The sequence below is a fragment of the Cucurbita pepo genome, chromosome 7, assembly GCF_057944985.1.
Source record: "Cucurbita pepo subsp. pepo isolate OVF chromosome 7, ASM5794498v1, whole genome shotgun sequence".
NCBI classification, from domain to species: Eukaryota; Viridiplantae; Streptophyta; class Magnoliopsida; order Cucurbitales; family Cucurbitaceae; genus Cucurbita; species Cucurbita pepo.
The window spans coordinates 10,240,803-10,256,971 of NC_141804.1; the positions used below are offsets into that span (position 1 = coordinate 10,240,803).

The window sequence follows — 16,169 nt, forward strand, 5'->3', positions numbered from 1 at the left end:
AGATATTTATTTAACCCGTAGTATCAAAAAATTGTAGGGACTCACTTCCTAACGGGTATTCCGGGAATGGGAGAGAGAGTAGGTATAGATTTCTCCCTGTTAAATAACTGAGGTCGGGGTCGATATTATATTCATCGTACCTGTCTCAATATAAATATATTTTCAAAGAGATTTTCTAAATTATAAATAAATTTTATTCCAAATTCCAGTAAATTTTGTATACGGAGTTGTTTTGTTTTTGTCGTATTCATAATCATTATTGTTTGATTCAACTATTAATTTATTAATAATATAACATTTTGAAGGCTGCATGTAAGATGTAATGTGGATACTAGGTATGTGAATAACGTGACACGCTTGACTATATAAATGAAGATGGTCAAGCGAATGCCACAAAACTCGTGTACGTGTTACGCGAGTTTTGTTCGGGTCACACATACGATGCACGCAAATTAAGGGTAGAAATGTGACCCGCCTACTATATAAGTGAGTGTCGTCACCTAAAAATCATGGTGAATGCTACAAAACTCGTGCACGTGGTACACGAGTTATGTTCGGGTCACACATACGATGCATGCAAATTAGGGGTAGCAATATGACCCGCCTTACTATATACGTGAATGTCATCACTTACAAACCATGTTGAATGCTACGAAACTCGTGCACGTGGAACACAAGTTATGTTCGGGTCACACATACGATGGATGAAAGCTAGGGGTAGCAATGTGACTCGCCTTGCTATATAAGTAACTGTTGTCACCTAAAAAGTATTTTGAATGCTATGAAACTCGTGCACGTGGTACACGAGTTATGTTCGAGTCACACGTACGATGCACGCAAACTAGGGATAGTAATGTGACCTGCCTTTGTCATATAAGTGAATATCGTCACTTAAAAGTCATGTTGAATGCTACAAAACTTGTGTACATGGTACACGAGTTATGTTCGGGTCAAACGTACGATGCATGCAATTTAGGGGTAGCAACGTGACCCGCCTTGCCATATAAGTGAATGTCGTCACCTAAAAATCACGTCAAATGCTACAAAACTCGTGCGGACGATGCACGCAAATTAGGGTAGCAATTTGACCTGCCTTACTATATAAGTGAATGTCGTCACCTAAAAAAACATGTCAAATGCTACGAAACTCGTGCACGTGGTACACGAGTTATGTTAAAGTCACATGTACGATGCATGTAATTTAGGGGTAGCAACGTGACTCGCCTTCCCATATAACTGAATGCCGTTACCTAAAAATCATGTCAAATGCTACGAAACTCGTGCACATGGTACTCGTGCGGGTCACACGTACGATGCATGCAAATTAGGGTAGCAATGTGACCCGCCTTACTATATACGTGAATGTCGTCACCTAAAAATCATGTCAAATGCTACGAAACTTGTGCACATGGTACTCGTGCAGGTCACACGTACGATGCACGCAAATTAGGGTAGCAATGTGTCCCACCTTACTATATATGTGAATGTCGTCACCTAAAAATCACGTCGAGTGTTGTGAAGCTCGTGCACGTGTACACGAGAATTTCCGTTCGGATCACGAATTCTATATTGTTTTGGAATGATTTGTGAGTGTGATATTTTATTTTATTTTAAATTATTAGTTTTAACCCTTTTATTTATTAATATATAGAGTGATATTTTATTTCATTTTATAATTAATTTTAAGATTTTTCGAATATGATTTTTCATTAAAATATTAAAATATATAATTTAATTATTTAATTAAAAGAAAAAAGAAAATCGATAAAATCTGGTGGCCGGACCGGCGGGACGAAGTTGCTTGCAGGGCGGAGTGACCTTATCTTCTCTCTCAAACGATGCACTCGCTACCATCGCAAGCGATTCGTCCTCTTTCATTCTCATCCTTTTCTTCTTCATCTTCAACCTCTCTCTACCTCCGTTTAATCTCTTCAACCTTCCCAATTTCCCCTTATTTCAATCCTCAATCCCCTGTTTTCGCCGCCATTTCCCGCCGACTACGACGTTCCACCATCAGAAGCTGCTCCTTCATCACCGCCAAGCCTTCCTCGGACCTCAGAAACACCCGCTCGAAGGATGAGTCCGATTCCAAGCTTCAGGCTCTCCGCAAGTTGTTCTCGAAACCTGGCATTGATATCGACGCCTATGTAATCCCCTCGCAGGACGCTCACCAGGTCGGTTTTGTAATTTCGCTTCGCCTGGTATTTTTGTTTTGATTAGGAGAAATTCGAGTAACTAAGACTTCATGCTGCTGTTTTTTTTTAAATCGATGTCCTTGTTGGATGAAAGTGTGGAGGTGTTGGATGAAAGTCCCATGTCGGCTAATTTAGGGAATGATCAAAGAATACTATCTCCATTGGTGTGAAACCTTTTGGGGAAACCAAAAGCAAAGCCATGAGAGCTTATGCTCAAAGTGGACAATATCATACCATCGTGGAGAGTGGTGTTCATTTAACTTGGTATCAGAGCTATGCCCTAAACTTAGTCATGTCAATAGAATCCTCAAAGGTTGAACAAATGACTCCAAAAGGAAAGGAGTCGAGACTTCTCGAAGGCATAGTCAAAAGTGACTAAGACTCCAAAAGAAAAGGAGTCGAGCCTCGATTAAGGGGAGGCGTACTTTGTTCGATGGGAGGTGTTGGATGAAAGTCCCATGTCGGCTAATTTAGGAAATGATCATGGGTTTATAATCAAAGAATACTATCTCCATTGGTGTGAGGCCTTTTGGGGAAGCCCAAAGCAAAGCCATGAGAGCTTATGCTCAAAGTGGACAATATCATGCCGTCATTGTGGAGAATGGTGTTCATCTAACCGTCCTCCTTATGCTGTGTTGTGGAAAAAATTGTTTGGATGTGTTACTCAATTGGCCCATGTTTGTTTGAATTTTTACGAGCGTTCTATTTTGTTGCTGTTTTCAGAGTGAATTCATTGGAGAATGTTACATGAGGAGGGCTTATATATCTGGATTTACCGGCAGTGCTGGAACTGCTGTTGTCACGAAGGACCAAGCAGCACTTTGGACAGATGGACGGTATTTTCTTCAGGTTGAAGATTGAACTTTTCATACTTTCTTGTTACTTGGCCATGTATAGATAGTGAGAATAATTTCCCTGTTATTGATGATTAGGCAGAGAAGCAGCTAAGCTCCAGTTGGATTCTCATGCGAGCTGGAAATCATGGCGTGCCGACCCCAAGTGAATGGCTTGCTGATACTCTAGCTCCTGGTGGTGTAGTTGGAATTGATCCTGTGAGAAATTTTTCTTTTGCATTCTTTTAAGATGTTTTCTCATGTCCTCTTTTCCAAATTTAACTTGGTTTTGAATTTTGCTTCTCAATTTGTAACGGCCCAAGCCCACTACTAGCCGATATTGTCCTCTTTAGGTTTTCCCTCAAGGTTTTTAAAACGCGTATGCTAGGGAAAGGTTTCCACACCGTTATAAAGGGTGTCTCATTCTCCTCCCCAATCGATGTGGGATCTCATAATCCACCCTCCTTCAGGACCCAGCGTCCTCGCTGGCACTTGTTCCTTTCTCCAATCGATGTGGGACCACTACCAAATCCACCCCCCTTCGGGGCCTAGCATCCTTACTGGCACACCACTTCGTGTCTACCCCGTTCGGGAACAACCTCCTCGCTGGTACATCGCCCGGTGTTTGGCTCTGATACCATTTGTAACGGCCCAAGCCTACTGCTTGCAGATATTGTCCTCTTTGGGATTTTCCTTTCGGGTTTCCCCTCAAAGTTTTTAAAACGTGTCTGCTAGAGAAAGGTTTCCACACGCTTATAAAGGGTGTTTCGTTCTCTTCCCCAACCGATGTGGGATCTCACACAATTCTATAACCACATAATGTTTTAGTTTTGTCTACTTCTTCCTCTATCTAATGCCACCTATTGATTTCGTGAAGGGAGCAGTTTCTGTTTTCTGCCGATGCTGCAGAAGATTTGAAGGAGACCATTTCGAGGAAGAATCACAAGCTGGTTTACCTATATGATTACAATCTCGTGGATGAAATATGGAAAGAATCAAGACCAAAGCCACCCAAAGGGCCTATTAGAGTGCATGATCTTAAATATGCTGGTTTAGATGTTGCATCAAAGTTGGCTTCTTTGAGGTTTGAGCTTGGAGAAGCTGGTTCATCTGCAATCATTATATCTATGCTTGATGAAATTGCCTGGCTGTTGAACTTGGTAAAGTTCTATCTGTTCTTGACCTTTTCATTTGATAATTTTATTGTGAGATCCCACATCGGTTGGGGAGGAGAACGAAACGCCCTTTATAAGGGTGTGGAAACCTTTCCCTAGCAGACGCGTTTTAAAAACTTTGAGGGGAAGCCCAAAAGGGAAATTCTCAAAGAAGACAATATCTGCTAGCGGTGGACTTGGGCCGTTACACTTATTGTTACTAAAATCTAAAATAACTAAAGGTGAAATTTTATGGTTTTCCAAAATTTTAACTGCAATCTACAATTCCTCATGTTTTCATTAATTTTTTTTAATCTTCTAATCTTCAAGTTAGCGAACTCGAAGAATGTGATTCTGTCTTTTTTCTATTACTACTTACAATGAATGGTATTCAGTAGAATATCTCTGTAACTTTTCCATAACTTTGCAGAGAGGAAGTGATGTTCCAAACTCACCTGTTATGTATGCATACCTGATAGTTGAAATGGATGGAGCAAAACTGTTTGTAGATACTTCGAAAGTCTCATCAGAGGTGATGGATCACTTGAAAAGTGCAGGAGTTGAGTTAAGACCATATGATTCTATTATTTCGGAAATTGAAAAGTAAGTTTGGTCGATTGAAACTTTTTCCTCTGAGTATGTTATCGGATGGGGATAATATTCTATATTAGTTTAAACAATTTTAGCTTTCTGATATATTTTCTACATGGAAGTTGCATCCGCACTATATTAAACAGAGCTTACGTTTTAATATGAAATATCTTGAAACTTTCATGAGCAAGTTTCACTATCAGATATTCTTAGGGCCATGGAAAAAGAATGAAATATGAAATCTCACATTCTTTCCATGATTTACATTGTGAATGGAGATATCCCTTTATGTGTTGGTTATCAAGTACAATTTTTAATGTTGCAGCAATCAGAATGCTTCCTATTGCTCTTGTATATGGTCATACCTTTATTTCAATGATTGACTGAATTCTTTTCAGTTTGGCAGAAAAGGGAGCTAATCTCTGGCTGGACCCAGTATCAGTCAATGCTGCAATTGCAAATGCTTATAGGAACGCATGTGATAAGTACTTTATACGCCTTGGGAATAAAAGAAAAGGCAAGGATAAGACTTCTGAGACCTCAAATAGTCATGTTGGACCTACTGGAGTCTATAAGTCATCTCCTGTTTCAATAGCGAAGGCCTTAAAAAATCATGCTGAGTTAGAAGGGATGCGGAACTCTCATTTGAGGTTACATTGTGTTCTGTCATCAATATTTTCCTTTGCCCTTGATTGTGTAATACTGTAATAAATATGTCACAGCTAGCCTACAACTTCTCCATTTTGGATATGCACTATTCGCTAATCATTCTTGTTTTTGAACACCATATAGTGCAAATGCTCTTAATGTACTTAAAACTAGTTATTTTGTTTAGTTAATATGTGGTACAATATTTTGTGTAGAGATGCTGCTGCTCTTGCTCAATTCTGGTCCTGGTTGGAGGAGGAAATTCTCAATGGTGTCAAACTAACGGAGGTAGAAGTTGCTGACAAACTTCTGGAATTTCGTAAAAACCAAGATGGTTTTGTTGACACGAGTTTCGATACTATTAGTGGTATATAAAATTCCTTATGCATTTTTTTTTTTTGCAAATCTGTTGTTTGATTAAATGGTCCTGTTCTCAGTTTCTTCAGTTTCATTACTCATTATTGTAATGCCTTTTCAGCCTCTGGTGCAAATGGTGCAATCATACACTATAAACCAGAACCTAGTGATTGTTCTGTTGTGGATGCAAATAAACTTTTTCTGTTGGATAGTGGAGCGCAATATGTTGATGGAACAACCGATATAACTCGTACAGTACATTTTGGTGAACCGACCACTTATCAAAAAGAGTGCTTTACGAGAGTCCTCCAAGTATGAAATCTCCATTTGCCACTTTTCTGTAATAATGTATGAAATTGCATCTGTACCAAATGGATTTCCATGGAGGACTTATTATTATGGCTGTTTATTTTCCGAAAAACCTCTGTTAGATGTTGAAAAACATTTATTCACTTACTTAGTCAACCAAAAAATGCTCATCATTTCTGCTGTTCAAACAAAATTATCATGGATCTTATACTGCCTACCTCCCATCCCACCTCTTGTTTCATTTTTGTGTATGATATCATTGGCATTTCTTGCTTCATTCTGAAATATTAAACAATTGCAGGGCCATATAGCTTTAGATCAAGCAGTGTTTCCTCAGCACACCCCTGGTTTCGTATTAGATGCATTTGCTCGTTCCTCTCTCTGGAAAATCGGGCTTGATTATCGGCATGGTATTTCTTTCTGTTGATTAATGATCTTGTGTGCAAAACACTTAAGTGTAGTTTGACTTGATTAGAAATATAGATTAGGTATTTTAGTTTTTATTTTTTTCCCTCCCCCTTGTCTTTCAGGGACTGGCCATGGTGTAGGGGCTGCACTAAATGTACACGAGGGACCCCAAAGTATAAGCTTCCGATTTGGAAATATGACTGGCTTACAAGATGGAATGATCGTTAGCAACGAACCAGGCTACTACGAAGACCACTCTTTTGGTATTAGAATTGAGGTAAAACTAATGAAATGAGAATGTTTAGGTGTGTAGACTAGACTAATTAATTGGAATTGATGCATAAACTCTTTTCTATTATCCTTGCATCTTCAACATCTTGTTTACTTGGATTGCTGTAGAGAAACAAAATGTTCGAGTTTACGTTCCCTCATACTCTTATGGTCTTTTGTAGCTTTCTGCATACGTTTTTTCTCATTGTTCTTCTTGTGATCTTGGTGTTCTTCTGCAGAATCTCCTTGTCGTGAGGGACGCTAAAACTCCAAACTGTTTTGGAGGCATTGGATATTTAGGATTTGAAAAACTCACGTTTGTACCCATTCAGGTAAACAAGTTGGTCATAAATAATGAAAATTATACAGATGTGTAATAGATGAGAAAAAACAACTAGGGAATATGACAATGTTGTTCTAGGAATCAACATAGGAGCATCTATACTTGGCCTGCAAGGTATAATGTTGAAGGCAAAATAATAAAAACATAAGAACGTGGACGGTCCGATGTATCTGGATTTATGCTGTTGTCTTGCCTCTAACTAGGATTTAGCAGTTAGCAGGCATAATGCATTCACCATATTCACTGCACGTTGAGTTGTAGGCTTCTGAATTAATTCTGAGACTTAACATTAAAAGTTGTTCATATCTTGTTTAAAAAAACACACTGGAATCAGATATTAAAGGAAACCTCATTGTTCTCTTATGATTTTGAGTCGTAATTTATCGATATGGTTTTGTTTCTTAGTGAAAACAATGCTTGCATCATCATTGGGGCGAGATGAATGGACGAACTTGAAACTCTTTCTCTACTTTTGACAGTTTTATGGATTAAATTTTCTTTCATGCCATGCATGTAAAAGCAAACATCCTTTTTCTGCCTATAGTCTTACTTTGTAGATTACAAATTGGAGAACTCCCTTATAATTCACCTCTAGGTGTTCGGTGGTCGGAGTTTCTACTCCGTTGTTTCATTCATCAATCAAATTTGTTCCTCTTCTTACAAAAAGAGAAGAAATCGCTTGCATCATTGTAGTTTAAAATGATTGAAGGCTTCTATGTGGCCTGCCTCCAGTCTGTTGATTGAAGGCTTCTATGTGCCCTGTTTTGAACGTTTCTTTTTGCCTGTTTTCTTATGCAGACTAAAATGGTTGATATCTCTTTGCTCTCTGTTGCGGAAGTTAATTGGCTGAATGATTACCATTCACAAGTCTGGGAAAAGGTTTGACATTCATACCACCATAGTTATCCTGGTTGTCTAATTTCGCATCGATTGTTTGGAGCTTACAAAACAGTTTTTTGTTTCTGTTTGTAAAAGTATTTTTAAGAACAATGATCATAGATTAAGATTATTGTTTACTTGAAATCAAAATTTACAAAAAATGGGAAGAACATCTGAAGTTTGTTAGGAGTCATGACAAGTAGTCTGTTAAGGGGCGAGGAAGAGCATGAACCAATCAAAGATGGCGTTTTTATTGGTGTGAACCCTTTTGGATAGAATTGAAAGTAAAACTATGCAAATTTAGATTAGAGTCGTGACAAGTAGTCCCTCAAGAGGTGAAGAAGAGCACGAAACAATCAAAAGACGTTGTTTTTATTGGTGTGAACCCTTTTGGATAGAATTGAAAGTAAAACTGTGAGATCCCACGTCGGTTGGGGAGGAGAACAAAGCATTCTTTATAAGGGTGTGGAAACCTCTCTCTAGCAAATATGTTTTAGAAACTTTGAGGGAAAGCCCGAAAGGGAAATCTTAAAGTAGACAATATCTGTTAGCGCTGGGCTTGGGCCATTACAAATGGTATAAGAGCCAGACAACGGGCAATGTGTTAGTGAGGAGGCTGAGCCCCAAAGGGGGGTGGACATGAGGAGGTGTGCCAGCAAGGACGTTGGGCCCCAAAGGAGGTGGATTGGGAGTCCCACATCGATTGGAGAAGGGAATGAGTGCCAACGAGAACGCTGGGCCCGGAGGGGGGTGGATTGTGAGATCCCACATCGGTTGGGGAAGAAAACGAAACATTTTTATAAGTGTGTGTAAATCATTCCCTGGCATACATGTTTTAAAAACTTTGAGGAAAAGCCCAAAAAGGACAATATCTCCTAGCGGTGAGCTTGGACCGTTACAAAAACTATACAAATTTAAATTAGATACGGTTCAAAGGGGACAAAATTATACCACTGTAGAAGCTTCGGGATTCGGGATTCACTGTTTTAATATGATTATGAGAACGGCTTCACTTCTCAAAGTAAATCTACTCATATATGGTCTGTACAGGTTTCTCCATTGCTCGAAGGTTCTGCTCGCCAATGGCTGTGGAACAACACTCGGCTGATTGCAAAATCCTGATTCTTTGCTTTTGTTTGACATAATGTATGAATGCTGTGTAATTTATGGCCATTGAATCAGATGTAGAAATGATATGTACTCTCTACACCGTAATGCTGAAATGGGTTTGAACTTAAAAGGTCCGAGTATTTTATAGCAATTAAGATGATCAATCCTAGTATGGATAAGCATTAAGGTTGCTCGGATAAGGCTCGGATAAGGCTCGGATAAGTACAAAGGTATGAATGATCTATCCCAATCAGACTTCGATGTATTAATCCTTCCTTCGACAAGCCCGTCTTCATTCTGTGGTAGGGCAAGCACACAGTGAAGTATCAATCAAAATGTACTCTCCATCTCTGCCTATAGTCTCTGCTTTGTTCCTTTCCCTATCCTTTACAGTCGAGCTGTTTCGTTCCTCTCCCTATTGGTCATGCCAAACTGATTAGCTAAGAGAATTCTTTGGAGTCGGGCTTTAGCCTCCACCTCTATTTTCTTTTTTCCTTACTACACTGTTTGTAGAACTGTTTTTTAAAGGTTTTTAGTTTACTTTTACGATTGTTTTTTAGAATAATTGAAGCTGTTCGTATGAAAATTATGAACAACAAGGGAATAAGCTTAGTTTTCTTATTTTTGTACGTTGAAACGAATATCGTAAACCATAATTAATATATAACAGTTCAAGTCTAACTTTCCTTTTTGGGCTTCCTCTCAAGGTTTCAAAACGTGTCTACTATTGAGAGGGTCTAGCTCTCCTCCGACCAGTGCCTCGCACCGTATGGTAACTGGTTCTGATACCATTTGCAAATCGCTAGTAGGTATTGTCCGCTTCGACCCATTACAAATCGTTGTTAGCCTTAGTTTTAATAGTAACCTTATCGCATGTAGATATTGTCTGTTTTGATTCGTTATGTATCGTCGTCAGCCTCACGATTTTAACGGTTTTAAAATGCCTATGGGGAAAAGTTATATTGTCTGTTTTGAACCGTTACGTTTTGTCGAGCCTCACAGCCTCACGATTTTAACGGTTTTAAAATGCCTATGGGGAGAAGTTATATTGTCTGTTTTGAACCGTTACGTTTTGTGTCGAGCCTCACAATTTTAACGATTTTAAAATGCCTCCGGGGAGAGGTTTTACACCATTCTGAAGAGATATATTTTAATATTTTAAAAAATAATATATCATTTAGCCATTTGGATTTTAAAAATATTATATCATTTATCCATTTGGAACGAAATCAACTTCCCGCGAACGCCGACAATGGAGGCGCTGTATCTCTCCACTTCAGCACCAACCGTTCTTCCATTTCGGAAAACCGTTGGCTCTCGAACCATTTCAAAATCCTCGATTCTCTTCCCTTCTTCATCAAAGTCTCGATTCGCAACGATTTGCAGGCAAAGAATTGATGGAGAAGATACGCCTCTCTCCAATGCTATGGATGCTTACAGATTGTTCGGCGTCGACCCGACCTGCTCCGAATCCGAGCTCAAAGCCGCTTTTCGAGCTAAAGTACGTACGTTTCTCTCGTTGCGATGAAAAATCGAATTGTAGAATCTAGATTTGAGTTTTCGGAATATGATTGGGAAGCGATTAAGTGATTGGCTACTTAGGTTGATTGTAGAATTTTTGGTTTTCTGTACCGATTTTCAATTCGACTTCGGATTTCTGGCCGTGCAGGTGAAGCAATTCCATCCAGACGTGAATAGAGATGGAAATTATTCCGATTCTATGATTCGTCGTGTAATTCAGGCGTACGAGGTAGCTATTCATCTATAGTATCAAGAAGAAAATTGCGTGGTGCTTTTATCTCATTGGTAAATGGTGTTTCTTTGATAGGATGAACATTATGGCAATCATCATTCATGATGACCTTAATTTGATTGTTATCTCCGCGTCCTTTATTACATTGTAGAATTCAAAACTATTGTTCTGTTGTTTCGAGAGAAAGTGAATAGAGAGTAATCTACGAATGGAAAAGATCTCCATTAAAGATTAACAATGAAATATTCAAGCTGTTGATGCCAAAAGTCCCACATCGGCGGCTAATTTAGGGAATGATCATGGGTTTATAAGTGAGGAATACTAACTCCATTAGGGAATGATCATGGGTTTATAAGTGAGGAATACTAACTCCATTAGGGAATGATCATGGGTTTATAAGTGAGGAATACTAACTCCATTAGGGAATGATCATGGGTTTATAAGTGAGGAATACCAACTCCATTAGGGAATGATCATGGGTTTATAAGTGAGGAATACCAACTCCATTAGGGAATGATCATGGGTTTATAAGTGAGGAATACCAACTCCATTAGGGAATGATCATGGGTTTATAAGTGAGGAATACCAACTCCATTAGGGAATGATCATGGGTTTATAAGTGAGGAATACCAACTCCATTAGGGAATGATCATGGGTTTATAAGTGAGGAATACCAACTCCATTAGGGAATGATCATGGGTTTATAAGTGAGGAATACCAACTCCATTAGGGAATGATCATGGGTTTATAAGTGAGGAATACCAACTCCATTAGGGAATGATCATGGGTTTATAAGTGAGGAATACCAACTCCATTAGGGAATGATCATGGGTTTATAAGTGAGGAATACCAACTCCATTAGGGAATGATCATGGGTTTATAAGTGAGGAATACCAACTCCATTAGGGAATGATCATGGGTTTATAAGTGAGGAATACCAACTCCATTAGGGAATGATCATGGGTTTATAAGTGAGGAATACCAACTCCATTAGGGAATGATCATGGGTTTATAAGTGAGGAATACCAACTCCATTAGGGAATGATCATGGGTTTATAAGTGAGGAATACCAACTCCATTAGGGAATGATCATGGGTTTATAAGTGAGGAATACCAACTCCATTAGGGAATGATCATGGGTTTATAAGTGAGGAATACCAACTCCATTAGGGAATGATCATGGGTTTATAAGTGAGGAATACCAACTCCGATCATGGGTTTATAAGTGAGGAATACCAACTCCGATCATGGGTTTATAAGTGAGGAATACTAACTCCGATCATGGGTTTATAAGTGAGGAATACTAACTCCGATCATGGGTTTATAAGTGAGGAATACTAACTCTATTGTTACGAGGCCTTTTGGGGAAGCCCAAAGCAAAGCCATGAGAGCTTACACTCAAAAGTGGACAATATCATATCATTGTGGAGAGTCTGAGAGCTTACACTCAAAAGTGGACAATATCATATCATTGTGGAGAGTCTGAGAGCTTACACTCAAAAGTGGACAATATCATACCATTGTGGAGAGTCTGAGAGCTTACACTCAAAAGTGGACAATATCATACCATTGTGGAGAGTCTGAGAGCTTATGCTCAAAAGTGGACAGTATCATACCATTGTGGAGAGTCGTGTTCGTCTAACACAAGCCATTAGTACTTGTTTCGATGCTGACACCACAAGAGACTGTAACAAGCTGGAACTATTTGTGTTCTGATGAAGAACTTGTTCACTTCTATCATCTATGTTATAGTCAATTATGAAACTCAACAATCATTATGCTTTCTACAATATGCAGATGTTATCCAGTTGCAGCCGAACCGAGTTCATTGAGAGGTATCGTTGTGCTTTTGGTGTTGTTCTCAATGTGTATAGAGCTGGTTATAACTCTTGCAGCATTCATCATAGAATAAATTGTGTAATTACCATATTCTTGGAAAGTGCAGGGGAATTCTTATTTATAGATAATAGGTAACTGTGAGATCCCACCTCGGTTGGAGAGGAGAGTGAAACATTCTTTATAAAGGTGTGGAAACCTCTTGGAGAGGAGAACGAAACATTCTTTATAAAGGTGTGGAAACCTCTTGGAGAGGAGAACGAAACATTCTTTATAAAGGTGTGGAAACCTCTTGGAGAGGAGAACGAAACATTCTTTATAAAGGTGTGGAAACCTCTTGGAGAGGAGAACGAAACATTCTTTATAAAGGTGTGGAAACCTCTTGGAGAGGAGAACGAAACATTCTTTATAAAGGTGTGGAAACCTCTTGGAGAGGAGAACGAAACATTCTTTATAAAGGTGTGGAAACCTCTTGGAGAGGAGAACGAAACATTCTTTATAAAGGTGTGGAAACCTCTTGGAGAGGAGAACGAAACATTCTTTATAAAGGTGTGGAAACCTCTTGGAGAGGAGAACGAAACATTCTTTATAAAGGTGTGGAAACCTCTTGGAGAGGAGAACGAAACATTCTTTATAAAGGTGTGGAAACCTCTTGGAGAGGAGAACGAAACATTCTTTATAAAGGTGTGGAAACCTCTTGGAGAGGAGAACGAAACATTCTTTATAAAGGTGTGGAAACCTCTCCCTATAGCGAAGTGTTTTAAAAACCTTGAGGGGAAGCCCGAAAGGGAAAGCTTAAAGAGGACAATATCTGTCCGCGGTGGGCTTGAGCTGCTACAAATGGTACCAGAGTTAGATACCAGGCGATGTGCCAGCGAAGAGGCTGAGCCCCGAAGGGGTGGACACGAGGCGGTGTGCCAGCAAGGATGCTAGGCCCTGAAGGGTGGATTGTGAGATCTCACCTCGGATGTGGAGGAGAATGAAGCATATTTACAAGGGTGTGGAAACCTCTCTCTAGCAGAACGTTTTAAAAACCTTGACAATATCTACTAGCGGTCGGTTTGGGCTGTTACAATAAACATCAGGGAATGTTTAGATCCTTTTGAGAACCCAGAATTACTTTTTACTCAAAATCTACTATATATTAGGGAAGATTAAAGGTCCATTATTGACATTTTATAATTCGATGCGGTTTTATGATTTCAAGTTTCATTTCCTCGTTCATTTTTATCATTCTATTTGGCGATATCTATTGTTCATATTTCTATGGAACTCTCACAATTAAACATATGAACTCAGGGAATGTTTAGATCCTTTTGAGAACCCAGAATGTGATGCATTTGATGTCTTTGTTAATGAGTTTCTGTGCGTTGGAAAAGGTACCATCTTTGCTCCATCTTATGAATGTTACAATTTAAGTTCCTTGTTCTAATACAACAATCTACGTGTGTTGTGTCATAACAATATGCAGGCTGCCCGTATTCGTGTGTAGACAGAGCTCCCCATGTCTTCACTTTTGCTTCATCCACCGGGACAGCCCGGGCGACTTCTCAAGGTTCGTTCGAGTGATTATATGCAATTATAATTTCAGTATTTCGAGTGACATATGAAATGTGTATTATTCCTACGACGATTTCTTGATTTATTTTCGATAAACTAGGACACGGTGAAGATTATCAGGTTCAAATTGCAGTTGGCCAATGCCCCAGAAGCTGTATACATTATGTAACACCTTTGCAAAGAATCATTCTGGAAGAGCTACTTGACAGGTACAAAAATATTCCAACTTAGATTCATGTTCGAAACTGAGATGTCACGCATTGGTTGGGGAGGAGAACAAACCACCATTTATAAGGGTGTGGAAACCTTCCTCTAGAAGACGCGTTTTAAAGCCTTGAGGGGAAGCTCAAAGAGGACAATACCTGCTAGCGGTGGGTGGATCTGGGTCGTTACTAATGGTATCAGAGCCAGACATTGGACGATGTGCTAGCCTTCTCGCTGTTCCCTGAAGGGGGTAGACACGAGGCAGTGTGCCAGTAAGGACGCTGGCCCCAAAGGGGGGTGGATTTGGGGGCGGTCCCACATCGATTGGAGGAAGGAAAGAGTGCCGGCGAGGATGCTGGGCCCCAAAGGGGGGTGGATTGTGATGTCTCACATTGGTTGGGGAGGAGAACAAACCACCATTTATAAGGGTGTGAAAACCTTCCCCTAGCAGATGCATTTAAAGCTATGAGGGGAAGCCCGAAAGGGAAAGCCCAAAGAGGACAATATCTGCTAGCGGTGGATCTAGGTCGTTATAGAAACCTTAAGACTAGAAATCTCAACCCCTAAACTTGAATTTTATACTGAATTTACATTATTTATTAAAGGTTCTTACCTTTACTTTATTAGTTTAATTAGGAAAGTAGCCTAGTTCGGCTGTGCGAAGCTCCGAATGGAAAGAGTACTCTCGTTAAAGTAGGTTCTTACCACATAGCTTTTTGGTGACTTTAGTTCATCTTTGTTTGTGTAGTGCCTTGGATGTGCCATATGATAATTCAGCAGAGGCAGATTTACTATATTCTCTTATAGTGAAATCAAAATTCGAGAATAATCGATACAGAAAGCCGAAGAGGGAGCCAAAGACGTCGACCGAACGAGTCGATTGGTATTGAAATCTTGATTTTACCGTCTCGTGTTGAACTGAATCAAGAAGAAACCAATACAGGTGACAAAATATCTTCTAAGTTCTCTAAAGAAATATATGTGGGTTAGTTTATTACCCACCAAATGGGATCATTTCCATTCTTTAAATGTTTTAGATTTAGATTTGTATATATCTTAGGCATCCTTCTGTAACAAATTTATTATTATTATTTTATAATTAAAATACATATTTTAAGTGGAATGCCTCGATAGCTACTATAACATAGTTTGTATGCTAAGGTGTGGCTCTAGGTAAGCTAATTATATATATATATATATATATATATATATATATATATATATAGTTTCTCCTTCCTTTCTTTGAAATAAGGGCTATCCATTGAGTAAAGGGAGGTTTTGCTACAGTGATTCGGGCGGTTGATGTCCTCTTCCTTTTCGAGAGTTGCGGGTCTTTCTGCAGGAGTGGTAGCTCACGCTCAAAACTCCTCGTACACGAGTCCTAGTCGTTGCGCAGCGGTCTGTTTCCCGGCTTTGCTTGCGCAATGATGATTGGTTTCATCCATCCTCGACCCTAATGAAATTGAGTATTCCAATCAGTCAAGTAGTTCGGGTTCTCGACAGGTTCCCGTTCGCCTGCCCGCTCCCTCATAGTCCGTTAGTGGGTAGAGTGGTAAACTGATAGATAGGGCGCCCGCCTCCTCTTCAGACATGTCCTCGACAACTTGGCGGTTGTCCGGTCTCCACTTTTGGGGGCAAAAGTGTTTTGGTCGATATATATATATATATATTTGTTTATTTATTTATTTGTGTTTAAGATTTTTTATTTTTATTTTTGCA

The 16,169-nt window shown here is 39.4% G+C and overlaps 2 protein-coding genes across 3 annotated transcripts; both read left to right on the forward strand.

The window, feature by feature from the left end:
* Positions 1-1,763: 1,763 nt before the first annotated feature.
* Positions 1,764-9,227, forward strand: LOC111785608 (Metallopeptidase M24 family protein). The gene is made up of 13 exons (XM_087125712.1): positions 1,764-2,174; positions 2,919-3,044; positions 3,128-3,247; positions 3,913-4,188; positions 4,613-4,785; positions 5,172-5,423; positions 5,637-5,788; positions 5,900-6,090; positions 6,389-6,497; positions 6,618-6,772; positions 7,005-7,097; positions 7,907-7,987; positions 9,038-9,227. The coding sequence occupies exons 1-13, from the start codon at positions 1,839-1,841 to the stop codon at positions 9,107-9,109; spliced, it is 2,136 nt and encodes a 711-aa protein (XP_086981838.1). The 5' UTR covers positions 1,764-1,838; the 3' UTR covers positions 9,110-9,227.
* A 1,073-nt stretch (positions 9,228-10,300) lies between these two features.
* LOC111786062 (Chaperone DnaJ-domain superfamily protein) lies at positions 10,301-16,164 on the forward strand. Of its 2 annotated transcripts, XR_015421633.1 has the most exons (8): positions 10,301-10,598; positions 10,767-10,847; positions 12,648-12,685; positions 13,986-14,065; positions 14,158-14,241; positions 14,347-14,455; positions 15,199-15,393; positions 15,738-16,164. XR_015421633.1 is itself a non-coding variant. In XM_087125315.1 (7 exons), exons 1-7 carry the CDS (start codon positions 10,350-10,352, stop codon positions 15,338-15,340), a joined length of 783 nt encoding a protein of 260 aa, XP_086981441.1. In that variant the 5' UTR covers positions 10,301-10,349; the 3' UTR covers positions 15,341-15,573. The 2 variants fall into 2 exon arrangements, 1 of the variants encoding a protein (XP_086981441.1); XM_087125315.1 differs by lacking the exon at positions 15,738-16,164 and having other exon boundaries at positions 15,199-15,573.
* The last annotated feature ends 5 nt before the right edge of the window (positions 16,165-16,169 follow it).